This window comes from Propithecus coquereli, unplaced genomic scaffold (assembly GCF_000956105.1).
Source record: "Propithecus coquereli isolate 6110/MARCELLA unplaced genomic scaffold, Pcoq_1.0 Scaffold65, whole genome shotgun sequence".
Lineage (NCBI taxonomy): Eukaryota > Metazoa > Chordata > Mammalia > Primates > Indriidae > Propithecus > Propithecus coquereli.
In genome coordinates, this window is record NW_012152507.1 from 95,673 (window position 1) to 113,413 (window position 17,741).

At 36.8% G+C, this 17,741-nt stretch overlaps 1 protein-coding gene across 2 annotated transcripts in view; it reads left to right on the forward strand.

Annotated features, from left to right (window-relative positions):
* The window catches only part of SMAD1 (SMAD family member 1), a 73,374-nt gene that overhangs the window by 19,996 nt on the left and 35,637 nt on the right, over positions 1-17,741 (forward strand). For both annotated transcript variants that reach the window (XM_012660074.1, XM_012660075.1), the window contains exon 2: positions 12,094-12,675. In XM_012660074.1, the coding sequence (XP_012515528.1) occupies positions 12,276-12,675 (400 nt within the window). In that variant the 5' untranslated portion in view covers positions 12,094-12,275. The remainder of the gene's footprint in view (positions 1-12,093; positions 12,676-17,741) is intronic.

The following is a 17,741-nucleotide window of genomic DNA, read 5'->3' on the forward strand; positions in this document are numbered from 1 at the left end:
GATCTTGGCCATTAGTCTATCTTCTTTTGAAAAGTTTCTGTTCGTGTCCTTTGCCCACTTTTTAATGGGGTTGTTTGATTTTTTCCTTGCTGATTTTCGTGAGTTCTATATAAATTCTAGTTATCAGCACTTTATCGGATGTGTAGCATGCAAATATTTTCTCCCATTCTGTAGGTTGTCTATTTGCTCTAGTAATAGTTTCTTTGGCTGTGCAGAAGCTTTTTAATTTGATCAGGTCTCATTTATTTATTTTTGTTGATGCTGTGGTTGCTTTTGGGGTCTTCTTCATAAATTCTTTGCCTAGGCTGATGTCTGTAAGAATTTTTCCAACCTTTTTGTCTAGAATTCTTATGGTTTCGTGCCTTAGGTTTAAGTCTATTATCCATCGTGAGTTGATTTTTGTTAAAGGTGTGGATCCTATTTCAGTCTTCTACATGTGGCTATCCAATTTTCCCAGCACCATTTATTGAATAGGGATTCTTTTCCCCAGTGTATGTTTTTGTCTGCTTTATCAAAAATCAGATGAATATATGAGGATGGTTTTATATCTGGGTTCTCAGTCCTGTTCCATTGGTCTGTATCTCTGTTCTTGTGCTAGGACCATGCTGTTTTGGTTACTGTAGCCTTGTAGTATAGCTGGAAGTCTGGTAAATTGATGGCTCCCAATTTGTTCTTTGTGCTTAAGGTTGCTTTAGCTATATGGAGTCTTTTCTGGTTCCATACGAAATGCCTCTGGTCTTCAGTCTTTCCTGTGTTTGAGGAGTGAGCACTTGCTGGCCAGAGGAGCCCTTATAGTATATGAGTTGACATGAATATGGATCGACTTTATCAGAGTGAGATAATGAGGACCTGGATATCTTGAAAGGCTACCATGTCCCAAAGGGCAGTATTCCCTTGCATCATTTTGAGAATGGGGAGTCAGTGGGATTAAGGAACATTGTATGACTTTTAGAGGAAATGGCAAGGAGACGTAGAAAAAGCCAAGTTTATTGAAGTTGGGAACAGTAAGAAAACTTATAAATGCCTTCAGTCTCCTTAAGTAAGCACGTAGTCATCTAATGAGACAACAGAACTGACACCTTCTGTTATATAGGAAATCTCTATGACTAAGAAAAATTATCCAGGGATTCTATAAGCAGCCTGGATTTGTCAGGATGGAAGGATTTGTGTGAGCAGAGCAGAACTAGAAAGCTAGGAATAATTTTCCAATACGATCAAGATATGTTGAATAGCATACTTGGCACACCTAAATGTATAAACAACAGTTATACCCTTGTGGACTCACGTAATTGTGACATCCATACATTCCTTACTTCCTTTTTGTCAAGGGGATGCAACTTTTGAAATCATTTGGCTGAAATATGACCGCTTGCAGTGAACTTACAAGTGGTAAGTGGTAAGCTAGAATTCAGTCTATATGTTATTCCTTTTCTTTTTGATTCCTAAGATTTCCACTCACTTAACAGCATTGCAGCTCTTGCTAGCATGTCACTTACGTCACACCTGAGAGGCTGGAATACTGGTTGTTAGTGTGTGTGCTTTAAAGGCAGTAGTTACCTGCATTATTGCATTACTATAAATAGGCTTTCAAGTGCTTAACCTCTCTCCAACCTCCAACTCCCCAGTTCTCCAGGTTTGGAAAATCAGTCTCTGGAAAAAATTTCTCTAATGGAAAAAATGGCGAACTGGCCATTCTTTGTCATCGATCCCATGATTGAGAGGTTTGGAAGTGTTTGAAAGTAACTAAAACAAAGCTGAAGAGTAAGAGGCTCAGTAGGGTGGAATTTGACTCCCAGGCGTGTATGACAGTAGGACTCCCTGCTGCTGTGGACTGACAAGGCAAAGTTCCATTATCTCCATGGGTCTCCACATGGCTTTTTTGTGTAAGAATTTTGTTTAAATACATTTTTTTTCTCTGAAGACTCAAACAGAGTTCATTTTAACCTTTCTAGCAGTGAAATTAAGTACTGTACTTTTAAAAGAACACTCAGAGTCTGTAAAAGGAATGGAGAGAGGTTTTATCCATTTTCATTTTTCTTCTTATTCTAGAATTTTTCTTGTTTTGGTTAGTGGTGAGTTTTAGCCGTATTTGACTCATTTGAGATAGAGAAATGTTGGAGCTTGAGGGCTAACTGCTGTTTTAAAACAGGAAAAAGGAATGCAAAGGCACTTCACCTGTTTCCTCCTACAATACAAACACAGCGGGTCCTCCAATAACATCATTTTGTTCCATGTTGTTTCTTTATAATGTTGATGAGAAAAAAGTTAATTCCCAGCCGGTGCCGCTGTCTGTGGATTTTGCACTTTCTCCGCTGTCTTCGTGGGTTTCCTCCAGGTACTCGAGTTTCCTCCCATATCCCAAAGGTGTCCACATGAGGTGAATGGTCCCAGTGTAAGTGAGAAGAGAGTGTGGGAGTGTGAGCACCCTGGGGCATCCTGGCCAGGACTGGTTCCCACCTTGCACACTAAGCTACGGGTTAAGCTCCGGCCACCTTCGACCCTGAACTGGAATAATTGGGTAAATAATTGCCTTACTGTTTTGATTAATCTCTCTTAAATATATGCGTAGCTCACATTTATTTCAATATTTTATATTCGAAGTGTTTTAGGTCTTTATTTAGAAGTTTGGTGATGTTTTTGTGGCCAGAAATATGCCCTAGGAACTAACTTGTGTTTATATGAATTAGCCTGTGGTAAAATTGGTTTCGTTATTTGTCCTTTTGCTTAAAGTTGCAGTTTCTGAGAACCTGTCGATGATAAGTGAGGACTTGTGAGTCTCAAAACCCAGTTAGTTCCTAATTGGAGTGACTGGGGAAAAGAAGTATTCGGGCATATTATTTACAGAGCATTGCTACTTTGGGGTATTTTCTGAAACTGAAATAGTAAGATCCATCTCCGATTTTATATTCATTGTAATGGCATTGGACTTGTGTAGCAAAATTTAGCTTGTCTTTTTCCTGTCTGCCTTAAGGGTAGAGATTTATTTTTTTTTAAGGAGCTGTACAATAAGCTTGCATGCTTTTTATTAGGATCTGTTTAGAGTTGGTACCACTTACAGTTGCATTATACTTGTTCCAGAATACTGTATTCACTTGTCTTCATTACTGTTTTTTGTGAGTACTGTCCATCAGCTTGTTTCTCCATCTGGAAATGTGAGTGTATGCCAGTTTCTGGTTCAGCCCTCTTGCTGGGCTATTCTCTCCTGTGACTTGTTTGCTGTTCCACTTTTAGGTAATAGGTATTTTAGCTTTATCAAAAGTTTGCAGGCTCCCAATTCTTCTGGACTTCTGATTAATTCAGTAGCATAATTTTTTGGGGGCTAATGACTATGACTATGATTTTCCCTCTCATTTTATGAGTTCTTCGTCTTACTCTTACCAACAAAGCTTACTGCAATTGTTGGCTTGCAAGTTGGCTCGCAAAAATACAAGCAATGATGGGTTGTGCTTTATGTTTTAAAATATTTACTGGCATTAAAACTCTGAGGGTTTTTTTTTTCAGCCTTTGTCTTTTTAAGCATTTTTAACCCTCATCTTTAGTGTATAGTCTTCTGTGGTTTCTGTGAGTGTCAGCAGTTTTTAAGGTGTCTTTGTTTTATACACCTTGGGAATCCTGATGTGTTTTGACAGTTCTGTCTTTGTTAGTATACAGTTGACTACCTAAGTGAAATGAAGCAGGTTAAAAAAAGTTTATTTTGGAGTAATGAAAGTTATATTACAGATCCCCTGGCATGTTCCCCTTTGACCCTTTTTGATGTTTTAATTTAGCTAAGCATCTCAGAGGAGGCAAGAGTTAATCTCATCGGGCTTTGAATCCTATCTAAAATTGGATGTTAGGATAGATGACACATGCTTTTCTGTAGTATTAATTAATATTACCATTGATCACTTTATACAACATATCTCCGAAGTTTCTTACATCTCCATGGCATCTAACGAGGTATATTGTGAAATGGTTTTGTATATTAAAAGTACTGAACTGCAAAATCCATGCGGTTCCATTACCATCACTCTGAAGCCCACCGTAGATCTCCTTTGGGAACTCAAGTCTTACTTTTTCTGTATACTCACAAAACCAGTACATCTGTTTAAGAAGAAAGCTACTGGTGTAAGTCTGGAAATATGCACACAGTTGTTTTATTTAATTACTCGGAAATATTTGTTTCCAACAGAAACAAAGAATCAAACAAAATTTTTATGAAGTTGTCTTTTTTTCTTGAATAGCTTTTCCAGCTGTTAAACAGTTTCAAAGTGAAGTTGATCAATACCCTGAGCTTTTAGTTCCTTAATTCTTTTGATATTTGTGCCATGATTTTTTTACCATTCGTTAAGATGGAGTAATGAACCAAAGAATAAGAAGTGGGGACAAAAAAAAGAGTTGCTTGCTTCATTAACAATAGACCATTTATCTTTGTCATTTGCCTTAAGGTACTATGAGTCTTTGGGGTGTTTTTTTTCTCCCCAGTCACCTTTTGGAGCCTATTATTTTGTTTATTTTATTGAATAATATAATTATTCTCTCAGTATTCAGTGGGGGCGTTTATTTAGTTCGTTGAATTCCATGCCATTGCAAGAATTGTAAAACAGCCTCTAGACTGAAGGTGATAAGAGGGCGTTGGTCATTCTTTGTCTCCTCATCTTTTATTAAAGGAACTTGGATTGTAACACTTGTTGGTTACCTCTCCCTTTTTAAAAAATTGCATCTTCAGATACAAATTAGAGTAATTTTCTTTTACAACTTTCCGTGGGTATTTGGGTTCTGTAAAATATTTAATAGCAGAGTGTATTTTGTCAATATTCACACAGTTGGAAAATTTACATGTTTCTTAACTATTAATATATGAGGCCAAGATGAAGAAAATGTCCATTGTTGCGTAATTGTCTAATTAGGTTTCCTTTAAATAGAAAGCAAGTGACATAGCTGTTAAGAGTATTTTAAAACTTTTTGCTTTTTTCCTTTTAACATTAAGGAATACCACATAAGTTACAAAATTCAATAGCTTGTCAAGAGTAGTATATTTTTCTAATTTCACTTGTGGTAGTTGTAATAGAAATCCTTTCCATGGGTGAGACTCCTTAGGAAAAGGTTCTGAATTTAGAACGCTGTTTTAAATTCTATCTTCATTACTTCCAAAACTAGATCACACTATAAGTCCAACCTGACTTCTAAACAGAGTATATGTGTGGCTTGAGCTCATAAATTGATTTTTGTAATTTTTTAATTAACAAATATTTGCATAGAAAGTCTTTTTTAAAAATTGAAAGTTACAGTTTTTCAATGTGTGAAAAGTTTAGAGAAATAGGAGAGGTATTATACTCTGCTTAAGATTTTTTCCAAGTTATTATGTAGTTTTTAATGAAGATAAGTTTTAAGGGCTACATAATATTCCATCGAATGGATTACACAGTTTACTTAGCTATTTTCTGATTGTTAGATGTTTCTCTTTTTTTCCTATTATAAATAATGCTCTGATGAAAAGCTGTGTGAAATTTTTTTCCCTTTCCAGTTCAGAACATTTCCTTGGAGTAAATTTCTGACGGTGAAGTTGCTAGAACAAAGATCTCAATATTTTTAAGGCTGCTGGAAGGTTCTTTACTAGGCGAATGCTTTTTGTTTCTCGTCAGTGTGAAATGTTTTTATTTGGACAAGAGGGAAGGAAATCTCTGTTTGCTGACTCATGTTTTTATTTTGCACTTTAAACTGATAAGGCCACTTAGCTTTTGACATAAACTAAGGCAGGAAGTAGAAAAGGGGCAGAAAAAAAAATTAGTTGTCTTGCCAAGGCCATGGTATCGTGGACTCATTTGAGTTTGTTATGTGAAGTAGTTTACTGATTTGACTTGTATATTAAAAAAATGCTTAACTTAGATAGGGAAAAATTAGTCATCAGCCTGCATTTTGTTTCATCTGTGCATATTTATATGCAAAGATTTATGATCTTTTCACTTGAATTTTTGTGAGTGGCATCAAGACATTTACTACCAAACTGGCCTCTGCAGTATTTGGAAGTGGTAGGCTTTAAAATTTTTTTGCTCCCTCTATGGAGAGATCTTCCTGTATGGAAAGATCTTCCTGTATTGAGGAGGTCACCGTAGCTGTCTTTCTGAAAGAGATCTGATCACACTGATGCTCTGATTTGAAACATTCCGCTTGTCCGCAGGATAAGCTGTGTCACAGGCCCTTCACGGTCCTGCCTCTGCCCTTCATATCAGCCTGTGTCATCTCCAACCAGATTAAATCCTCGCATTTCTATCATGTGTATTAGAACAAGCAATTTGGAAAAGTGGTTTCAAAATTCAGGGTCTAAATAGGTTCAAATTCTGGCAGGCCGTGCCACGCGTATAGCTGTGTACGTAACTTTGGACAAGAAATTTAACTTCTATCTTTCCCTTTCGTTACCTGTAAAATGAAAAAAATGATAGTATTTACATTGGAGAGTGTTGCTAGGGTTAAACTAGTTAACAGATGTAAAGTGCTTAGAATAGTGTCTGTCATGTAATGAGCACTCAAAATGTTAGCTCTATGTTTTGCAAAACTTCTACTCATCCTTTAGGTCTGATATTTTCTTTGGAAAAACTTCCTGAAAATCCCTGGAGTTAATTGTTCTCTTCTTTTCTGCTTTTATATATTATTGGGTATCTTAGTCCATTCAGGCTGCTATGACAAAATACCATAGACTGGGTGGCTTAATAACAACATAAATTTATTTTTCAAAGTTCTGGTGGCTGGGAAATCCAAGATCAAGGTGCTGGCAGATTTCGTGTCTGGTAAGGGCCTTCTTCTTCCGAGATGACCTCTTCTCACTGTAACCTCACATGGTGGAAGAGAGGAGAAATCTCTCTGTGGTCTCTCTTATAAGGGCACTAATCCCATTCATGGGGGCTCCACCCTCAAGATCTAATCACCTCCCAAAGGGCCTACCTCCTAATACCATCACCTTTGTTGTTAGGATTTCAGCATTCAGGCCATTGCATTGTTTATACTTGTTTGATAGCTTTTATCACACTGTGTTATTTTTAGTTAATAGTGGGAAAATGCACAGGACATGGGCATCCTCTTCTGTTGTTCCTGTGCCCATGGTTGTCCTCGGTACAACCACAGCATTACTTCTCACTGAGGTCCTAGAGATGGCCTGCCAAATAAGACATCTCAGCACAGTCCTTTGTCATTAGCATGCAGGTTAGCAGTTTGCTTTATGGGAGTTAGTTGTTTACACATTCACCTTTCCATCACATCGTGAGCCCCTTCAGGATGTCAGACATTTTTGCCTTTGTGTCTCCCGTGTCTAGCACAGTGCCAGGTACTTAGCAGGCGCTGAGGACAGCTTTGTGGAATGAATGTCAATTTGAGTAGTTTCAACAAAAGTCGGAAGTGGTGGTTCTTATCCACACCCCACCCCCAACACACTTGCCTTATATAATACCCATCTGAGTTTGAAATAGCCCGAAGTGATTTTGGTGTAAACTTACACCTTCCATTTGAAAATTATTGGTTAAAATATTAAAAAGCTGTTTTCAGAGTACAAGAAAAGGACATAGAGAATATGAAGAAATGTATTCCCTCTACAAATTGTTACTGGAGGCCTAGAAAGAAGTTGTCTTTCTTGTTCTTTTGCAAAACTACCTTTAGTAGAAAGTAAATTATCATAGCAATAGGTATGTACACTCTGACCAAGTATGACTTTTGATAAGAGTATGATTTTATTTTCTCTTTCCTTTTCTGTTAAAAGAAAATATTATCTACTTGAAAAGAACTAGTAAATTTGGGTAAAACTTTTTACTTTAAAAAAGAAAACTGACCCTCTATAGCCTATGGAATAAAGTTGAACCTCCACATTTGGCCTTCTAATTTTTTTAGAAAGCTAAATCATCCATCAAACATCTATTGAGAATCTGCTATTTGCCAGGTACTGTGCTAGGTTCCAAAGATAGGAAAATAATAAGTTAGAGTTTTCAACCATTTTCCTGTAATGAGGAAGGCGGGTGTATAGATTATCACAATTTAGCAATAGATGTGCTCAATTTGCTGTGACAGCTGTTCATAATCATTGTATTTTTTTACTTTCTGAAGATCACTAATAATTTCCCCTGTTTTATTAATATTCCTGTTAATGGTAATTTGTGCTTCTCTTTTTTATTGATCAGTTTTGCTAGGGGTTTATCCCATTATATTAGTATTTCCAAAGAACCAACTTAGATTTTATAGATTTTTCTTTAGTATACTTAAAAAAAAAAAACTGCTCTCATTTCTTTTTACTTTCTTTGAGTTTACTGTTCCTATTTTTTTTCTTGTGATAGATACATAAAATACTAGTTTTCAGCTCTTTTCCTTTCTAATATGTGCATTTAAGGCTACTAATTGCCCTCTAACCGTTACTTGAGCCACATCTTATAAATTTTGATATGTCATACTCAGTTTAAAATATTTTCTATTTTCATTGTGATTTCTTCTTGGATCCATGGGTTATTTAAAAGTGTGGTTATTTTCAATAACAATATTTTTGTTGATTTCTTAGTTATACTAAGATCAAAGGATATATTCTAAATGATTTTACTCCTTTGATATATGTTGAGATTTGCTTTATGGCTCATTATATGGTCAATTTGAGTAAATATTCCATATTTATTTCAAAGTATTATGTATTCTACAATTGTGTTCAGTGATCTATATACATGAATTGTATCAACTTTTTAAACATGTTACTCTTCTATATCTATCAATTTTTGTTTGCTGATTTTATCAGTTACTATGTTAATCTCCCACAAGAATTTCGGATTTGTCTATTTGTCATTTTAGTTGTCAGTTTTTGCTTTATGTATTTTGAGACTGTTATTACTTGCATAAAGATTTGTGATTTTGATATATATATGAGATGGATAAACTCTTAACATTATGAAGTGTCCTTTTTAAAAAAAATCTCTGGTGATGCTGCTTGCTTTAAAGTCTATTTTATATGAATGGATAGCTATGCCAAAGTTTTGGTTAGAATATGCATAGTAGATCTTTTCCCATCCTTTTGCTTTTATCCTTTCTGTGTCCTTATATTTAAGTACAATATACTTAAGTGGTGTTCCCCACCCCACCTCTATCTTTTAATTGTCATATTTTAGTCTTTTTATATTTAAGCAATTGGTTATACTTTTGAGATCAGATCTAAAGCTTATTATTTTCTTGTCTCATCTATTGCTCACTTTTCTCCTCACATTCTTTGGATTAATGATGTTTTTAAAAAGTTTTCATATTTTTTAACTTCTCTATTTGCTTGCTGTAGTTTTTAACTTATTCTCTCGGTTCTTGCTTTATTATGACATGAATTCATAACTTATGATACCAGTAATAAATTAATGCTTAACCATGGCCTAGACAATACAAGGATCTTAGAACACTAACTTCATTTATTCCTTTTGTTTTTTTATTGCTGTTGTCATGCATTTTAACTCTACATATATTTTAAACACCACAAGACAGTCCTATTATTGTTTTGTAAAGTCAGTATTTATTTAGATTTATCCCTGTTTACCCTTCAGGAGCTCTTCATTCTTTCCTACAGTTCCTTGCTTATTTGTAGAATCTTTTTTCTTTTGCCTGAAGAATTCCTGTTAGTATTTCTTTTAGTGCCAATCTGCTGGAGGCCAATTCTCTCAGATTTTGCTTGTTAGGAAGCATCTTTATTTCACAATCATTCTGAATGATTTTTTCCCTAAAGTGTAGAATTCTAAGTTACCAGCTATTTATTCACATTTGGCATGCTAAAGATGTCATTTCACGGTCGTCTTGTTTTCATTGTTTCTATTGAAATGTCAGCTGTCAACCTTATTGTACTTATTTGAAGACAATGTGTCTTTTTAAAGATTTTCATGTTAGGTTTTCAGTGATCTTACTGTGATATGATACATGGAAACTTGTATATTTCTTTGTATTTATCCTTCTTGGGATTTGTAGAGCTTCACGAATCTATGGCTGGATGTGTTGTCAGTTTTGGAAAATCCTTGGTATCTAAAAATGGTGCTCTGTCACACAGTCTTTCTGTCTTCCTTTGGAACTCCAGTGACATGGTGGTAGACCTTTTCATCATATATATTGTGTCCTTTCAGTTCCCAGTTCTTTTTTTGAATTTTCCTTTTTTTCTTTCTCTATGCTTCAGTATGGACATTTTTACTGATCTTTCTGCCCACTAATCCTTTACTGTAACTAGTCTATTGTTTAGTTCATCTATTTAAAGTCTTCATTACCATATTTTTTAGTTCTAGAATTTTTATTTTATTCTTTTTTAAGGATTTCAGTTTTCTGTTAAAATCCTCAATCTTGTATTCTGTTTCCTTGACATATTAATCAGCAATCATTAATATTTTAAAGTCTGTATCTAATAACTCCACTGTCTAGGTTACCTCTTAGGTCTGTTTCTATTCTGTTTTGTTTTGGTTATTTGGTTCTGTCTCCTTGAATGCCTGGTAACTTTTTATTGATTTCTGTACATCATGAATAAAAAATTGTAGCAGCTAAGGATAATGTTATCTCCCTCTATATAAGATTTATTTTTCTTCTGACAAGCTGTTAGAGTGATACCCATCATCTTGATCCAGTTTAGGATTAAGATCATTCTTGGCCAGGTTTTAGTGCTAATGAAGACTAGTCCATTTCAGTTTTGCCCTTATTCTTGGGTACACTCCTTCCGGAGACTCCACTGAAAGCCTAGAGTATTTGCCAGGGCTTCTCCTTGTTGGTAGGCTTTTTTGTTTTTGTCTCCTCAGCACTGTGAGAGTACTAGAAGCTCTACTTAGTTTTTTAGCCCTTAGTTGCCACTTTCTGCTTGCCTATTAGACCTCTTGCTGCTTATAGCCTAGGCATTGGTAAATGCCTGGAGAGGAAAGATAGTGAAGAATGTTCAGTTTACTTCACTGCATTGGAAGGAAAGGAAGTTGCTCTGACATATGCTGTTCCCTCTTAGCTGGAATTTTTGCACAGTTAACCTCTTTAGCTTTTCTCACCTTTTGTGGTTTAATTTGTTGAAGATTAGATAGAAGGTTTAAGTGAGACAACTAGACTAAAGAATTTGGTATAGTATGTGCTCATGTGCTTCATTTTTTTCATGTCAATAAAAAGCAAAATTTTAAAAGCGAGAGTTAAATTTCCTACTCTACTTGCCCTATAGCCCATAGACATGGGCTTGTTTACTGAATAAATACCTTAAAATGTTACCACATTTATATGGTAGAAATATTAATGTAACTGCCTTTTCTTTTAACATAAGAAATACTTGTGGAGCAAACTAAAAAACAGAGATGTTAAGACTTGTATTTTTATTATTTCCTGTTTTCAGTTTTTGTTGATTGAGGTATGCTTTGAAACATATTTTTAGAGGTTATAAATGAATCTAAAATAAAGTATTACAATATCTGTTGAGAACTTGGACTTTTTTGCACTAAAGTGTCTGTTGCTTCTATCCCAGAGCTTATGCAAACAGTGACATACTACTTTTTAAACTGCGTCTCAGTTTACTCATCTATAAAATGGCAATGGTTGCATTACCTAGCTCAGAGGATTGTGAAAAAGTTTGAATGCTGTGTATTAGTCTGCTTTGGCTGCCATAATAAAATATCATAGACTGGGAGGCTTAAACAGCAGAAATGATTTTCTGATAGTTCTGGAGGCTGAAGAGTCCAAGATCAAGGTTCTGGACAATTCGGTTTCTGGTGAGGGCTCTCTTCCTAGCTTGCAGGTGGCTGCCTCCTTGTTGTGCCTTCACATGGCCTTTCCTCAGTGCATGTGCATGGGGCTTAGGGGTTAGGGGAGGGCAGGGAAGAGTGCTGTCTCCTCTTATAAGACCACCAGTCCTATTGGATTAGGGCCCCACCCTTATGACCTTTTTTTTTTTTTTTTTACCTTAATTACTTCCTTAGAACTCCATCTCCAAATATAGTCACACTGGGAGTTAGGGCTTCAACATATGACTTTGGGGTTGGAGGGACACAATGCAGTCCATAGCATACTATCATGCATCAAAGCACTTAAAGTAGTACTTGGCACATAGTAATTACTTAATAAATTGTGGTTGCATGGTAGCATTTTAAACAATGTTTTCCTTTTTTGTAGGTGCTGACTTTGGGTTAGTTTTTAAAACACTGGGAATGGTGATTTCTACTTTTCGGAACCTCAAACTAAGAAGCTAAAAAGAATCCTATGTAAACGAACTGAAATCTCTTCTGCTGTCTTCTTGCATTTGGAGACTCCTTTATTTCCCCGTATCCAAGGAGTGTATAACTAGTGCAGTCATTATGAATGTGACGAGTTTATTTTCCTTCACAAGTCCAGCTGTGAAGAGACTTCTTGGGTGGAAACAGGGCGATGAAGAAGAAAAATGGGCAGAGAAGGCTGTCGATGCTCTGGTGAAAAAACTGAAGAAGAAGAAAGGTGCCATGGAGGAGCTGGAAAAGGCCTTGAGCTGCCCGGGGCAGCCCAGCAACTGCGTCACCATTCCCCGCTCTCTAGATGGCAGGCTGCAGGTCTCCCACCGGAAGGGACTGCCTCATGTCATTTACTGCCGTGTGTGGCGCTGGCCCGACCTCCAGAGCCACCATGAACTGAAACCACTGGAGTGCTGCGAGTTTCCTTTTGGCTCCAAGCAGAAGGAGGTCTGCATCAATCCCTACCACTATAAGCGAGTAGAAAGCCCTGGTAAGTCCGTGCTGTCGTGTTGACGTGCTTTGGGTATCCAGTCGCAGATTCGTGGTGTTCACAGTGTCAAAACAATCCTTCTCCGTGTATTTATTTGTAATTCAAAAATATTTGGGGAAATTTTCTCTGTGTGTGTGTGTGAGAGAGAGAGTGAGAGAGAGAGCGAGCGAGCGAGCACCCTTGAGTATTTCATATATTTTTAATAGTTTATTCCTCTCTAGTTATTTCATGGGAGTTGTTATTTCCTAGGAGCCGACTATCAGAATTGTCATTGCAGCACTAATATAATTTTTAATAAATCATTTTCTTTCTCAGTTTATTTTTCATGTTTCACATTGGTTCTGTGCATTTCTTTAGACAAATTTAGCTATGAATGTATTACGAGGGAAGAAAATTAGGAAAGTAGCACAGTGTTGCCAGCTACATACTTGAGGGAGGTACATCCTGAGGGCCATGCCATTGACTTTGTACCACTTTGTACTTCAGAGTAGCACTTTTTATCATCTCTGGTAGAATTTTGCTGTGGCATGTTCCCTGTGCAGGATATGAAGGAGTGATGTTCTGCTATAGAATCACTTGCTACTGTTACTTTATAAGATATTCCTAGTTTTTACATGTTTGACCTTTTGGGGGAGGGTATAGTAAAGGATACATTTTTAAATTTGTACGGTTTTGCCCCTCAGGTTAGAATCTACATTCTAGACAGTTGGATCAATGGGAAAGTGATTAGACATTCAAGCATTTAACTATCTCATTGTCAGATTGGGACCAATTTTGTTGATGGATTGGCTATTAACAGCTTGATGGTTAGCAGAGGTTCCCAAACGTGGCAGTGCATTAGAATCACATGGCTCCCCTCTCAGAAATCCCGATCCTGGGATAGCCTGGTAATCTGTTTTTAACTAGTACTTCAGGTGTTGCTTGGTGTTTGGGAACTACTGAGCTATCATGTAATAACATGGTTTTCCAATTTTAAAAAACTGTATTTTTGTGGAATATTTAAGATATACCAAAAAAAAGTTTAAAGACTAGGGAATAATATAACGAACATCTTTGTATCTGTCACTCATTTTAAGAAATAAAAAATTACACATAAACTGAAACCGCTATTTATGCCCCTCTGATCCTGTTCCCTTCAGTAACCACCATCCTGAATTTGATATTTATCATTCCCATGCTTGTTTTTATACTGTTATTACATATGTATGAATCCATGACAATATGTAATATTATTTTGTGTATTTCTAAATGATATATAATGTTACTGAAGTTGCCTTTTACAACTTGTTATATTCATTCAACATTATGTTTTTTGATTTCTAGATGATATACTTTAGGATTACCTTGTCAAGTTCTGTGAAAAACTTTCTGGAAATTTATTGGAATTTCATTGTTTTCATTTGGGAAGGATTGACACAGTATGCTCTTGAGCTTAATATTATTTACTACTCTAAGTTTTCTCCATACAGTTCTTGCACATCTTTTCTTAGATTTATTTCTAGATAACGGTTTTTATTGTAGCCTTTTTAAAGTTACATTTTGTTACAGTTGTTCTTGGCTAGGAGTGCTATTGCTTTTTTTCCAATAACCATACTGAATTTTCCTTATTAGTTCTAATATAGACATTCTTTAGTGCTTGTTATACCAGCTGTGATGCAAATTTTTTTTTTTTAAAGCTGAACACAGAGATACATGATCCCCTTTTAGCCAGAAATTGAAATGGAGGTAAAAGTTTTGGAGAATAAAAAGTAGTGTATATGTAATATGCACAAAACAAGATATTTAGGTACATGATTTTTTTTATTCCCATAGTAACTTTAAGAAGGGAAGTTTTTAAATTCTGTACAAGCGATGACATTGAGGCCTCTACAGATTGAATGACCTGTGTGTCAGACTACTGGAAAGTAGAGGTGTTTAGACATGAACAGTATTCTGATATGTCCTCTCCATCAACGCTCCCCCTCACCCTCCCACCTTCCAGCATTTCATCTTGCACTGCAGCACCTGCCTCCTGTTGTCTAGTCACCCCCTTCAGTCTGTCATCTGCACTATGGAGAGGGGTCTTTTCAGATGCAGATAGGATCCTGTTGTCTTCCTGTTTCCCATTGCTCCTGGGGAGGCCTGCACGTTCTGGTCCTTGCCTCCTTGCCAGCTTCCTTTGCCGCCCTTGCGTGCTTTGTGTGCTTGAGTTCTGTGGAAACACTCTGTGCTTTTCCTCTACCTGTAACTTGTTTCTCCTCCCTCTTTGCCTAGCTGACTATTGTTTATCCTTCAGGTCTAAGCTTAAGGGAGGTCAGTTTCATTGGGAAGCCTTTCTTGATCCTCCTTTTCCAACTCTCACTCCTCTCCCTGGAGGTTATGTCTCACTTTCCCATAGCAATTTGGGTTTCTTCATAATGTTCTTCACACTTACAATTTTTGTTCTGTTGGTCTTCTCTGCAAGATAATGCATAAAGCCCCATGAGGGCAGGGATCATGTATATTCTTAACATTTCCATCTCAGCAGCTAGCCCAGTTCAATAAAATTTTACTGTTAAATGAAAATGCTGATTTTAGTTTATCCCTATAGTCATTTTTCCATTTTTTTAAGAGATGAATTTTCAGTTTGTACGCTTTGACCATCATCTTCTCTTCTTTGGTCATTTCATGGCTTATTATTAACACCTCTGACACGAGGAGGAAAGTTAAAACCAATACTGAGATGATTTCGTTACTCTTAATAACTTACACGTGCTCTACTAAAAGGTTTGAGAGGGAGGAGGTGGAAAATTGGCTAAAATAGGCATTTTGAGACTCCACGAATATCATTTCAGCCTCCTCTTTACCCAAGACCCTTGTGAGTCGTACATGGAATGGAACATCTCTAGAAGACTCTGAGGCTGAGGCTGAGATCTATTTAATTTGAACATATCAGGATTTTTCTTATATTTTTCACATTGTGAAGTGACTGGTGTGAGAATTGGAACAAATGGACTTTTTTCCAGAGACTGCGATGAAGCAGTTCCTGTACCTTGTGGGGAAAAGCCCCACTAGTCAAGGTGCAAGGGGCCCTCAGCCCCTCACAGCTCCCACAATAGGCACGTTCCCTCTGTAAAGCCTTGTGGAGCACACTTGGGTATTGTTTCTGTGAGACAGTAAAAAGGGGGTCTGGAATTCCAAGCTGCACGTACACAGCACAACACTGAATTGTTTTCAACTATATCATTATTTTACCTCGAATGAAGTATTTCAAAGAACAATTTAGCAGTTGAAGCATAACGTAGTTAAGTCTCCCAAACCTAGTGTTTTCTGCTGAGGTCCCAGCAACTCTTAAAAATAACTCAGCAAAAATTGAGAGTATCTAGGAGGTGCAGAGTAGTAGTTTTCAAAGTGTGGTCTGTAGACTAGTAGCATCAGCGTCACCTCAGAACTTGTTAGAAATGCAAATGATTATTATTTTAATTGACAAGTAATTTTATTTGTGGGGTTTAATGTGATGTTTCTATACATGTATACATTGTAGAATGATCAAATCAGGCTAATTAACATGTCCTTCACCTCCCATACTTATTTTTTGTGGTGAGAACATTTAAAAGCCACTCTTTTCACAATTTTTAACTATACAGTATATTATTAATTATAGTCACCATGCTGTGCAGTAGATTACCAGAATTTATCCTGCTGTCAACTGAAACTTTGTACCCTCTTACCAACATCTCCTGTTTCCAAGTCCACCTCCCTCCCCTCTACCCTGCCTCTGGTAACCACCATTCTACTCTCTACTTTTATGAACTTTACTTTTTTAGAATCTACATGTGAGATAATGTAGTATTTGTTCCTTTGCCTGGCTTTTTGCACTTAGCATAATGTCATCCAGCTTCATCTGTGTTGTCACAAATAACAAATTCCCTCTTTTTAAAGGCTGAATAGTATTTCATTTGAAAAAATGCTCAACATCACTAATCATAAGGGAAAACTACAATGTGGTATCACCTCACACCTGTTAAAATGGCTGTTATCAAAAAAGATGAAAGATAGCAAGTGTTGGTGAGGATGTGGAGAAAGGGGAACCCTTGCACACTGCTGGTAGCAATGTAAATTCGTACAACCATTATGGGAAACAGTATAGAGTTTCCTCAAAAAATGAAAAATAGAAATACCATGTGATCCAGTAATCTCCCACTGGGTATGTATTCAAAGGAAATGAAACCAGTTTGTTGAAAAGATAGCTGCACTGCCGTGTTCATTGCGTCCTTATTCACAATTGCCAAGATACAGAATCAACCAGAGTGCTCATCAACAGGTGAATGCCTAGAAATGCAAATTCTTAAACCCGTCCACAGCCCTACGGTACTGAATCAAACTCTGGGGATGGGGCCGGTACTCTGTGCTTTAGCAAGTTCCCCAGGTGATTCCAATACTTGCTAAAGTTAGAGAACCTCTGGTTTATGGTATCCAGGCAAGTCATCAAGTCCGATTTTCCAGGTGAAGATGTCACTTATGGAAAAGAGATGCTAATGATTAGTCTTTTAAATCTTTCAGTGTTTTGAATTTTGCCTGTTCTGTTACAGATTTAAAATTGGCTTGTTCTTTCCAGAATTTTCCTTCTTATATTCATTAAGATTAGCACCATAATACGATGTGATGAGGCATCTTGAAGTGGGTGGGGAAGTGGGGGAGAAAGCCGTGCTTTGCAATTTGGCTCAATGCAAGTTTTGTGACTGTTCTTTTGGGAATCTTGTTGTAGCTCTGTCCTTTGACCAAAAACAATTTTATGGACTCAAGTAATAGCAGTTTTTCCTTAACCTATGCCATTTATTTTCTTTTTTTTTTTTTAATTTCAGCATATTATGGGGATACAGATGTTTAGGTTACGTATGTTGCCCTAGCCCTCCCCCTCCCCCCCAAGTCCGAGTTTCAAATATGTCCATCCTTCGGGTGGTGCGCATTGCACTCTTTGTGTTTGCAAATACCCGTCCCCTGCCCCTCCCCTCTGCCCAACATCCAATAGATGTTATTCTTATATGTGCACTTATGTGTTGATCAGTTAATACCAATTTGATGGTGAGTACATGTGGTGCTTGTCT